The sequence below is a fragment of the Ips typographus genome, linkage group LG3, assembly GCF_016097725.1.
Source record: "Ips typographus isolate SLU linkage group LG3, UJ_Ityp_2.0, whole genome shotgun sequence".
Lineage (NCBI taxonomy): Eukaryota > Metazoa > Arthropoda > Insecta > Coleoptera > Curculionidae > Ips > Ips typographus.
In genome coordinates this window covers 21,297,790-21,310,719 of record NC_138424.1, presented here as the reverse complement: position 1 = coordinate 21,310,719, position 12,930 = coordinate 21,297,790, and the positions used below count along the sequence as shown (strand labels likewise).

The following is a 12,930-nucleotide window of genomic DNA, read 5'->3' as shown; positions in this document are numbered from 1 at the left end:
TATACAAACAGAATTTAACTTCTAAATTTAGCTGTCACTGCTCACATTGGTTTTACATTAAATTCTAAATTTTCTTACAGCTAAGACTAAATAAAGTTTTAAATTTATTTTTATTTTTTTATATTTTCAATTTAATATTTAATCTCCAATGATTAAACTTTGTCTTATAATTGAATTTATATGGCTTTATTTATGAAATTAACATTAAATTTAGGTTACTTTTCTGAAAACTGTTTGTTCTTAAAGTTAATACTAAATGTACTATACTTTAATGCTTAAGTTACGGATTAAGTTAAACTTTTCATGCACCCCCCTGTATAGTGGCGGCACTAACTGTCTGTGAAACTTCCACAGGGATAAGTTTAGCAGTTCTTTAGGAACATTTTTGCTTTCTTTCAAATTTTTCGTAACTCTCACCGTTTTTGAGTGGTTTAACAAAAACTGGTTTGATGCAACCAATTTTTTATCATCAGTCGAAATTTGCGCACCCTGTAACTCGGTTATTTTTGGGAGTTCTGGGAGGTTGAACCAATCAAATTAACCGTCTTGAGCTGCTCTTTACAGTGGTGTAGAGGAAAACAATTCTATCTTGAAAATTGCGTACCGGGTGACAAAAATAGTGAACTACTATACTTTTCTTGCACACCCTGTATACTGGAAGTAAACACGGTGCTGGGTTAAGTAGTTGATTAGGAATATTTTTGGTTTGTGTCAAGTTTTTCGTAACTTTCACCGTTTTTGAGTTATTTAGCAAAAACTGGTTTGATGCTACAAATTTTCAAATTCTGAAATTTGAACACGGTTTAAAGGACAGTGAGATACAAAATCGCCTGTAAATTCACTAGGACTAAGAAAATGACTGTTTTAAACACATTTTTGAAATTAAATTTCCTATCCAATAACCTAAAAAAACATTCCAAAGTTTGGTACAGTCAAGAAGAAAAGCGGTGTCAAAGTTTGAACTGCCAAAAACACAGTTTGAAAGAACAGTCAGGGACCAAATCGCATGTAAAACCCTCTTGGAGTGAGAAAATGACTGTTTTAAGCACATTTTTGGAATCTTTATTAAATTTCCTATCCAATAACCCAAAAAAACATTCCAAAATTTGGTACAGTCAGTCAGAAAAGCGGTGTCAAAGTTTGAACTGCTATAAACACAGTTTGAAAGAACAGTCAGGGACAAAACTCCCTGTAAAACTCACTTGGAATGAGAAAATGACTGTTTTAAGCACATTTTTGGAATCCTTATTAAATTTCCTATCCAATAACCTAAAAAACATTCCAAAATTTGGTACAGTCAGGGAGAAAAGCGGTATCAAAGTTTGAAGTGACAGTCAGAGACAAAATCTCGTGTAAAACCCACTTCGAATAAGAAAATGATTGTTTTAAGCACATTTTTGGAATCCTCATTAAATTTCCCATTCCAAAACTTGAAAAACATTACAAAATTTGGTACAGTCAGGGAGAAAAGCGGTATCAAAGTTTGAACTGACAGAAACACAGTTTGAAATGACAGTCAGGGACAAAATTGCCTGTAAAACCCACTTGGAGTAAGAAAATAACTGTTTTAAGCACATTTTAGGAATCCTCATTAAATTTCCTATCCAATAACCAAAAAAAACATTCCAAAATTTGGTACAGTCAGAGAAAAAAGCGATGTCAAAGTTTGAACTGCCAGAAACACAGTGACAAGATAGTCAGGGACAAAATTGCCTGTAAAACCCACTTGGAGTGAGAAAATAACTGTTTTAAGCCCATTTTTGAAATCCTCATTAAATTTCCTATCCAATAACCAAAAAAAACATTCCAAAATTTGGTACAGTCAGAGAAAAAAGCGATGTCAAAGTTTGAACTGCCAGAAACACAGTGACAAGATAGTCAGGGACAAAATTGCCTGTAAAACCCACTTGGAGTGAGAAAATAACTGTTTTAAGCCCATTTTTGAAATCCTCATTAAATTTCCTATCCAATAACCAAAAAAAACATTCCAAAATTTGGTACAGTCAGTCAGAAAAGAAGTGTCACAGTTTGAACTGCTATAAACACAGTTTGAAAGAACAGTCAGGGACAAAACTCCCTGTAAAACTCACTTGGAATGAGAAAATGACTGTTTTAAGCACATTTTTGGAATCCTTATTAAATTTCCTATCCAATAACCTAAAAAACATTCCAAAGTTTGGTACAGTCAAGAAGAAAAGCGGTGTCAAAGTTTGAACTGCCAGAAACACAGTTTGAAAGGACAGTCCGGGACAAAATCGACTGTAAAACCCACTTGGAGTGAGAAAATGAGTGTTTTCAGCACATTTTTGGAATCCTCATTAAATTTCCTATCCAATAACCTGAAAAACATTCCAAAATTGGGTACAGTCAGGAAGAAAAGCGGTGTCAAAATTTGATTTGTCAGAAACACAGTTTGAAATGACAATCAAAGACAAAATAGCCTGTAAAACCCACTTGGAGTGAGAAAGTTACCGTTTTAAGCACATTTTTGGAATCCTCATTAAATTTCCTATCCAATAACCTAAAAAAACATTCCAAAATTTAATACAGTCAGGGAAAAAAGCGGTGCCAAAGTTTAAACTGCCAGAAACACAATTTGAAAGAATAGTCAGGGACAAAACCCCCTGTAAAACTCACTTGGAGTGAGAAAATGACTGTTTTAAGCACATTTTTGGAATTCTCATTAAATTTCCTATCCAATAACCTAAAAAACATTCCAAAATTTGGTACAGTCAGGGAGAAAAGCGGTATCAAAGTTTGAAGTGACAGTCAGAGACAAAATCTCGTGTAAAACCCACTTCGAATAAGAAAATGATTGTTTTAAGCACATTTTTGGAATCCTCATTAAATTTCCCATTCCAAAACTTGAAAAACATTACTAAATTTGGTACAGTCAGGGAGAAAAGCGGTATCAAAGTTTGAACTGACAGAAACACAGTTTGAAATGACAGTCAGGGACAAAACCCCCCTGTAAAACCCACTTGGAGTGAGAAAATGACTGTTTTAAGCATATTTTTGAAATCCTCATTAAATTTCCTATCCAATAACCTAAAAAAACATTCCAAAATTTGGTACAGTCAGGGAGAAATGCGGTGTCAAAGTTTGAACTGTCAGAAACACAGTATATATATTTATGTTAAAGACCTTTTTATTTTGAATTCAATGACAAGGAAGAAAGATCTAGAAAAGTTGACAATTTACTTTTCAGATATGAAAATTGACTTGATAATTTGACCAAATAGATAATTTCTAAATTTTATTGTTTCAAGAAGGAAAATTTACTTGAAAACCTGATCAACTTATTGAACTTATCTTAATTCTCTAGAAACAGTTTCAATGAACGATTTGGCTAGCTAACCCTGTATTTTTGGTTGTTACTATCCAGACACTCATAGATAATCCGTTATTTATTTATTTTTTTTATCTTTTACAGTTTATTCATTATCATGCTTTATGGGCTCCTTATTTCCACATTAACATAATCACGGTTTGAAGCAAAATAATGCAAAATCATATTGTAATTCACAGCCAACAGATTATTTAAATTTTAAAGTAATTCCAATTACATTTTTGGAAAGATAAGCAGAAGAGTTACAGGGTGTTGTACTCAAGCGAGGTTGTTTTTGTCTGTCTGTTTATTGTCTCTGTTGCACTCACAAATTGATCAGAAACAATGTTGCCAAATATATTAAGAATGATCATGCCACGTCACACGTACAGTTTATTGCACAAATTAATGATTTGTTCAAAATTTGGGTTTCTGTAGTATTTTTTAAGATAAAACTAAAAAATTTCATAAAATTCTTTTTTGAGTTTTTTTCTGAATCCGAGCTAATTCATTCATATTCAAAGGTAAAGCAAACGAACAAAATGACAACTTCCGGATGAAAAAAAAAATCCAGAAGCCTTGTGGTCAAAGCAAATTCCCATACAATTTCGAAACCCATTAATATCCTATCGTAACGTTCCCTAATCACCATTGTCAGTTACTAATATAAGTCTTAAGCATAATGGATTAGACCGTCTAAGCCGGAGGTCTCCGGCCTTATAATGGTACATTGAAACGTCCGAAACCTGTATATCTCGATGGAATGTAAATTACAGAATGCCTTTGGGGTGTGTGGGTTCGTTACAGTCGCGCACTACCAATACAGGGTGTTTTTCGATAGTACGTTGAGTTGATTGTCACTGTTATTTGGAATAGAAAATGACCAAACAAAACCCACTTGGAGTAAGAAAATGACTGTTTTAAGCACATTTTTGGAATCCTCATTAAATTTCCTATACAATAACCCAGAAAAACATTCCAAAATTTGGTACAATCAGGGAGAAAAGCGGTGTCAAAGTTTGAATTGCCAGAAACACAGTTTGAAAAGACAGTCAGGGACAAAATCGCTGATAAAACCCACTTGAAGTAAGAAAATTACTGTTTTAAGCACATTTTTGGAATCCTCATTAAATTTCCTATTCAATAACCCAAAAAAACATTCCAAAATTTGGTACAGTCAGAGAGAAAAGCGGTGTCAAAGTTTGAACTGCCAGAAACACAGTTTGAAAGAACAGTGAGGGATAAAATCCACTTGGAATATGAAAATGCCTGTTTTAAGCACATTTTTGGAATTCTCATTAAATTTCCCATTCCAAAACCTGAAAAACATTACAAAATTTGGTACAGTCAGGGAGAAAAGCGGTTTCAAAGTTTAAACTGCCAAAAACTTAGTTTAAAAGAACAGTCAGGGACAAAATGGCCTGTAAAACCCAGTTGAAATAAGAAAATGACTGTTTTAAGCACATTTTTGGAATCCTCATTAAATTTTCTATTCAATAACCTGAAAAACATTCCAAAATTTGGTACAGTCAGGGAGAAAAGCAGTGTCAAAGTTTGAACTGCCAGAAACACAGTTTGAAAGAACAGTCAGACACAAAATCTCGTGTAAAACCCACTTAGAGTAAGAAAATTACTGTTTTAAGCACATTTTTGAAATCCTCATTAAATTTCCTATACAATAACCCAAAAAAACATTCCAAAATTTTGTACAGTCAGGGAGAAAAGCGGTGTCAAAGTTTGAACTGCCAGAAACACAGTTTGAAAGAACAGTCAGACACAAAATCTCGTGTAAAACCCCCTTAGAGTAAGAAAATTACTGTTTTAAGCACATTTTTGAAATCCTCATTAAATTTCCTATACAATAACCCAGAAAAACATTCCAAAATTTGGTACAGTCAGGGAGAAAAGTGGTGTCAAAGTTTGAACTGCTAGAAACACAGTTTGAAAGGACAGTCAGGGACAAAATCTCGTGTAAAACCCACTTGGAGTAAGAAAATGTCTGTTTTAACCACATTTTTAGAATCCTCATTAAATTTCCTATCCAATAACCCAAAAAAACATTCCAAAATTTTGTACAGTCAGGGAGAAAAGCGGTGTCAAAGTTTAAACTGCCAGAAACAGAGTTTGAAAAAACAGTCAGGGACAAAATCTCGTGTAAAACCCACTTCGAATAAGAAAATTACTGTTTTAAGCACATTTTTGGAATCCTCATTAAATTTCCTATACAATAACCCAAAAAAACATTCCAAAATTTTGTACAGTCAGGGAGAAAAGCGGTGTCAAAGTTTGAACTGCCAGAAACACAGTTTGAAAGAACAGTCAGACACAAAATCTCGTGTAAAACCCACTTAGAGTAAGAAAATTACTGTTTTAAGCACATTTTTGAAATCCTCATTAAATTTCCTATACAATAACCCAGAAAAACATTCCAAAATTTGGTACTGTCAGGGAGAAAAGTGGTGTCAAAGTTTGAACTGCTAGAAACACAGTTTGAAAGGACAGTCAGGGACAAAATCTCGTGTAAAACCCACTTGGAGTAAGAAAATGTCTGTTTTAACCACATTTTTAGAATCCTCATTAAATTTCCTATCCAATAACCCAAAAAAACATTCCAAAATTTTGTACAGTCAGGGAGAAAAGCGGTGTCAAAGTTTAAACTGCCAGAAACAGAGTTTGAAAAAACAGTCAGGGACAAAATCTCGTGTAAAACCCACTTCGAATAAGAAAATTACTGTTTTAAGCACATTTTTGAAATCCTCATTAAATTTCCTATCCAATAACCCAAAAAAACATTCCAAAATTTTGTACAGTCAGGGAGAAAAGCGGTGTCAAAGTTTAAACTGACAGAAACACAGTTTGAAATGACAGTCAGGGACAAAATTGCCTGTAAAACCCACTTGGAATAAGAAAGTTACAGTTTTAAGTACATTTTTGGAATCCTCATTAAATTTCCTATTCAATAACCTGAAAAACATTACAAAATTTGGTACAGTCAGCGAGAAAAGCGGTGTCAAAGTTTGAATTGCCAGAAACGCAGTGTGAAAGGACAGTCAAGGACAAAATTGCTGGTAAAACCCAGTTGAAGTAAGAAAATGACTGTTTTAAGCACATTTTTGGAATCCTCATTAAATTTCCTATTCAATAACCTGGAAAACACTATAAAATTTGGTACAGTCAGGGAGAAAAGCGGTATCAAAATTTGAACTGACAGAAACACAGTTTGAAATGACAGTCAGGGACAAAATCTCGTGTAAAACCCACTTGGAGTAAGAAAATGACTGTTTTAACCACATTTTTGGAATCCTCATTAAATTTCCTATTTAATAACCTGAAAAACATTACAAAATTTGGTACAGTCAGCGAGAAAAGCGGTGTCAAAGTTTGAATTGCCAGAAACACCGTTTGAAAGAACAGTCAGGGACAAAATCGCCTGTAAAACCCACTTGGAATAAGAAAATGACTGTTTTAACCACATTTTTGGAATCCTCATTAAATTTCCTATTCAATAACCTGGAAAATACTATAAAATTTGGTACAGTCAGGGAGAAAAGCGGTATCAAAGTTTGAACTGACAGAAACACAGTTTGAAATGACAGTCAGGGACAAAATCTCGTGTAAAACCCACTTGTAAGAAAATGACTGTTTTAAGCACATTTTTGAAATCCTCATTAAATTTCCTAACCAATAACATGAAAAAACACTACAAAATTTAATACAGTCAGGGAGAAAAGCAGTGTCAAAGTTTGAACTGCCAGAAACACTGCTTAGAAAGACAGTCAGGGACAAAATCGCTGGTAAAACCCACTTGGACTAAGAAAATGACTGTTTTGAGCACATTTTTGGAATCTTCATTAAATTTCCTATTCAATAACCCAAAAAAACATTTCAAAATTTCGTACAGTCAGGGAGAAAAGCAATGTCAAAGTTTGAACTGCCAGAAACACAGTTTGAAACGACAGTCAGGGACAAAATCGCTGATAAAACCCACTTGAGGTAAGAAAATGGCTTTTAAGCACATTTTTGGAATTATCATTAAATTTCCTATTCAATAACCTGAAAAACAGTACAAAATTTGGTACAGTCAGAGAGAAAAGCGGTGTCAAAGTTTGTATTGCCAGAAACACACAAAATGACTGTTTTAAGCATATTTTTGGAATCCTCATCAATTTTCCTACCCAACGACCTGCGTAAACGTTTTAGCTGTCGCTGCTTTAAATCCAATGATGTATAATTTTCTGAAACACCCGGTATAAGTGCATCGTTGCGTTGTCGATTTCATGGATAGAATGGAGGAAATAGAGCCTGCGTGATGTAGGGTACGCGGTCACGGTATCTGGTAAAGGGAAATTTATAGAACCGTGTCTAACAACAAGTAACACAATACTAGACGAGAGGCATTCTATAGCTTGTACAGGCCGGAATAATATGGTTTTTCTAATTTTGGCATATAAAGTGACACTTTTCAAAACTGATTAGTGTGACACAACGTTTTACTTTTCGTATCTAGTTACGAAAAGTATCACTTTATGTAACTAGTTATGAAAAGTTCATTTCATCACTCCCTGTTTTTATGCATTTCCGTAGAAACATATGGGCGACATCCATCATAACATGTCGTTGTGACTGTTTATACAAGGTGCTATAAAAGTAAATATTTGTGTTAAATCACTTTAAAAGATGGTTTTCCCAGCTTTTTGGTCAAAATTAGAAAAAATTATGTATGCAACACGTTTCGAAAATGTCTTATTGTGTAACTCATTCAATTGTACATTCATTCGTTACACAAAATCGAACTTTTCGTAACTGGTTACATAAATAGCTATTTGAGGCTACAAAGTTGAAAGTGTATCTCAAAAATGTATTGTAATATACAGTATTTTTTTCGGATAATCATACAGGGTGACAAAAATGCAATTTGTACGTATTTAAATTGATAATAGGCAAATTGAATCCGCAAATTTATTCGAAGAAAACTTAGACTGGTATACAGGGTGATTCCTAATACAACTGGCATAGCTCAGGTATGTACAGGGTGATTGTTTATATTGAGGTGAGCTTTACCCAAATACACTGCACCTAAGGTTATCATAATGGACTATTGTTGCTAACCTGTAAACTACTGACCAAATGAACTGACTAAAAAACATTAAATATTAATAAAATGTACAAAAATAATATGATTACCCCAAAATGTAGATTTTTGAGTTTTTATGTAGTTAACAGTGTTTGTGTCTCATAAAACGTCAAGAGAGAACAGTACAAGTAGTACAGTAGTACAGTGGCCTCTGGCACGTTAAAAACAATTCATAGTAAGCTTAAAAAGGTTTCAGAGGCCTCTGGCAATACAAAATGGCTGCCAGAGGCCTCTGGCACGTTAAAAACAATTCATAGTAAAGTGAAAGTGAAAGCAAAACTCAGAGTCGATCTCCACAAATATATATTAATAAAAGTTGTTATCTGCCTAACATGTTTCGGGTGTATTCAGACACCCATCTTCAGAGGCTGAAAGTTATACAGTGTGTTAATTAAAAACTTATAAAACTAAGGACATGGAAGCCTACCTTAACTAGATCACTAGTCTGCTGGCTGTCATTCTAAAAGGGGGGACAGCTGAACCCAGATGTACTAAGGTGGTTTTTTTATTCTGCACAGGGGAAAAAAACCTTGAATTCATAGTAAGCTTAAAAAGGTTTCAGAGGCCTCTGGCAATACAAAATGTATTCAATATCGAAATTGTATCTCGAATTCAATTGTCATTATTTCTTGTATTTCAGGAACAAGACGATCCATCGCCCTACAATCATACGGCCCCATCGTACATGGATCCGTCGGCGTTTGCGCCCAAAATCACGGTGAAAGCCCTGTACGACTACAAAGCGAAAAGGTCAGACGAGCTGTCATTTTGCCGGCACGCCATCATTACCAACGTCACCAAGCCTCCGGACAGCGCCGATTGGTGGCGCGGTGACTATGGCGGAGCGCGGCAACTGTATTTCCCCGCCGCCTACGTGGAAGAAATCGAAAGGACCGCGCCGAATCAGGAAGACGACGGGGTAAGTTTAGTTTTAACGACAATTTACGTCACGACCCTGTTTGAAGCTTGTGATTGGTCAAAAAATGCGGCAAGCTGAAAGCTGCTTGTTCTGACCAATCACACTGGTTCTGGGATTTACGCAAATACCGCGCATGTGCTCAATGAACAATCTAGAAACACGTTTTGTATCGAATGCTGCAAGAAAACTTTTTTTTTGTAACCTGTGAACACAGTTTGACAGTCAATGACAAAATTGCTTGTCAAACCCACTTGGAATGAGAAAATGACTGTTTTAAGCACATTTTTGGAATCCTCATTAAATTTCCTATTCAATAACATGAAAAAACACTAGAAAATTTGGTACAGTCCGGGAGAAAAGCGGTCTCAAAGTTTGAACTGTCACACAGTGTGAAAGGACAGTCAGGGACAAAATCGTCTGTAAAACCCACTTGGAGTGAGAAAATGACTATTTTAAGCACATTTTTGGAATCCTCATTAAATTTCCTATCCCATAACAAGAAAAAACACCAGAAAATTTGGGACAGTCAGAGAGAAAAGCAGTGTCAAAGTTTGAACTGCCAAAAACACAGCTTAAAAGACAGTCAGCGACAAAATCGCCTGTAAAACCCACTTGCAGTGAGAAAATGGCTGTTTTAAGCACATTTTTGGAATCTTCATTAAATTCTTTATCCAATAACATGAAAAAACACTAGAAAATTTGGTACAGTCCGGGAGAAAAGCGGTCTCAAAGTTTGAACTGTCACACAGTGTGAAAGGACAGTCAGGGACAAAATCGTCTGTAAAACCCACTTGGAGTGAGAAAATGACTATTTTAAGCACATTTTTGGAATCCTCATTAAATTTCCTATCCCATAACAAGAAAAAACACCAGAAAATTTGGGACAGTCAGAGAGAAAAGCAGTGTCAAAGTTTGAACTGCCAAAAACACAGCTTAAAAGACAGTCAGCGACAAAATCGCCTGTAAAACCCACTTGCAGTGAGAAAATGGCTGTTTTAAGCACATTTTTGGAATCTTCATTAAATTCTTTATCCAATAACATGAAAAAACACTAGAAACTTTGGTACAGTCAGAGAGAATAGCGGTGTCAAAATTTGAACTGTCAAAAACACAGCTTAAAAAGACAGTCAGGGACAAAACCGTCTGTAAAACCCACTTGCAGTGAGAAACTGACTGTTTTAAGCACATTTTTGAAATCTTCATTAAATTTCCTAACCAATAACACGAAAAAAACACTAGAAAATTTGGTACAGTCAGAGGGAAAAGGGGTGTCAAAGTTTGAACTGTCAGACACACAGTGTGAAAGGACAGTCAGGGACAAAGTCGTCTGTAAAACTCACTTGCAGTGAGAAAATGACTGTTTTAAGCACATTTTTGGAATCCTTATTAAATTCTCTATCCAATGACATGAAAAAACACTAGAAACTTTGGTACAGTCAGGGAGAAAAGGGGTGTCAAAGTTTGAACTGCCAAAAACACTGTTTAAAAGACAGTCAGGGACAAAACCGTCTGTAAAACCCACTTGGAGTGAGAAAATGACTTTTTTAAGCACATTTTTGGAATCCTCATTAAATTTTCTATCCAATAACATTAAAAACACTAGAAAATTTGGTACAGTCAGAGAGAAAAGCGGTGTCAAAGTTTGAACTGCCAAAAATGCAGCTTAAAAGACAGTCAGGGACAAAATCGTCTATAAAACCCACTTGTAGTGAAAAAATTACTGTTTTAAGCACATTTTTGGAATCCTCTTTAAATTTCCTATCCAATAACATGAAAAAACACTAGAAAATTTGGTACAATCAAGGAGAAAAGCGGTGTCAAAGTTTGAACTGCTTAAAAGACAGCCAGGGACAAAATCGTCTGTAAAACCCACTTAGAGTGAAAAAATGACTGTTATAAGCACATTTTTTGAATCTTCATTAAATTTCCTATCCAATAATATGAAAAAATACTAGAAAATTTGTTACAGTCAGGGAGAAAAGCGGTGTCAAAGTTTGAACTGTCAGATACACAGTGTGAAAGGACAGTCAGGGACAAAATCGTCTGTAAAACCTACTTGCAGTGAGAAAATGACTGTTTTAAGCACATTTTTGGAATCTTCATTAAATTTCCTATCCAATAACATAAAAAAACACTAGAAAATTTAGTACAGTCAGAAAGAAAAGGGGTGTCAAAGTTTGAACTGTCAGATACACAGTGTGAAAGGACAGTCAGGGACAAAATTGTCTGTAAAACCTACTTGCAGTGAGAAACTAACTGTTTTAAGCGCATTTTTGGAATCCTCACTAAATTTCCTATCCAATAACATGAAAAAACACTAGAAAATTTGGTACAGTCAGAGAGAAAAGCGTTGTCAAAGTTTGAACTGTCAGACACACAGTGTGAAAGGACAGTCAGGGACAAAACCGTCTATAAAACTCACTTGCAGTGAGAAACTGAATGTTTTAAGCACATTTTTGGAATCCTCATTAAATTTCCTAACCAATAACATGAAAAACACTAGAAAATTTGGTACAGTCAGAGAGAAAAGCGGTGTCAAAGTTTGAACTGCCAAAAACACTGTTTAAAAGACAGTCAGGGGCAAAACCGTCTGTAAAACCCACTTGCAGTAAGAAAATGACTGTTTTAACCACATTTTTGGAATCCTCATTAAATTTCCTATCCAATAACATGAAAAACACTAGAAAATTTGGTACAGTTAGAGAGAAAAGCGTTGTCAAAGTTTGAACTGTCAGACACACAGTGTGAAAGGACAGTCAGGGACAAAACCGTCTATAAAACTCACTTGCAGTGAGAAACTGAATGTTTTAAGCACATTTTTGGAATCCTCATTAAATTTCCTAACCAATAACATGAAAAACACTAGAAAATTTGGTACAGTCAGAGAGAAAAGCGGTGTCAAAATTTGAACTGCTTAAAAGACAGCCATGGACAAAATCGTCAGTAAATCCCACTTGGAGTAAGAAAATGACTGCTTTAAGCATATTTTTGGAATCCTCATTAAATTTCCTAACCAATAACATGAAAAACACGAGAAAATTTGGTACAGTCAGGGAGAAAAGCGGTGTCAAATTTGAACTGTCAGACACACAGTGTGAAAGGACAGTCAGGGACAAAATCTCGTGTAAAACCTACTTGGAGTAAGAAAATTACTGTTTTAAGCACATTTTTGGAATCCTCATTAAATTTTCTAACCAATAACATGAAAAACACTAGAAAATTTGGTACAGTCAAGGAGAAAAGCGGTGTCAAAGTTTGAACTGCTTAAATGACAGCCAGGTACAAAATTGCCTGTAAAACCCACTTGGAGTAAGAAAATGACTGTTTTAAGCACATTTTTGAAATCCTCATTAAATTTCCTAACCAATAACATGAAAAAACACTACAAAATTTAATAATACAGTCAGGGAGAAAAGCAGTGTAAAAATCTCCAATTTTTGTTGTTTTGAGTAAAACAGGCACTTTTGCAACAAACGTCTGATTTTAAATAGCTTTTTATATGGAAAATTGACTGTTTAGGGACAAATGAAGCTTACAAGACTCTAAATA

The 12,930-nt window shown here is 34.8% G+C and overlaps 1 protein-coding gene across 3 annotated transcripts in view; it reads left to right on the top strand.

Annotated features, from left to right (window-relative positions):
- sl (small wing phospholipase C gamma 1) overlaps window positions 1-12,930 on the top strand; it is a 91,156-nt gene that overhangs the window by 60,294 nt on the left and 17,932 nt on the right. For all 3 annotated transcript variants that reach the window (XM_081975776.1, XM_081975779.1, XM_081975778.1), the window contains one exon: window positions 9,103-9,381. In XM_081975776.1, the coding sequence (XP_081831902.1) occupies window positions 9,103-9,381 (279 nt within the window). The remainder of the gene's footprint in view (window positions 1-9,102; window positions 9,382-12,930) is intronic.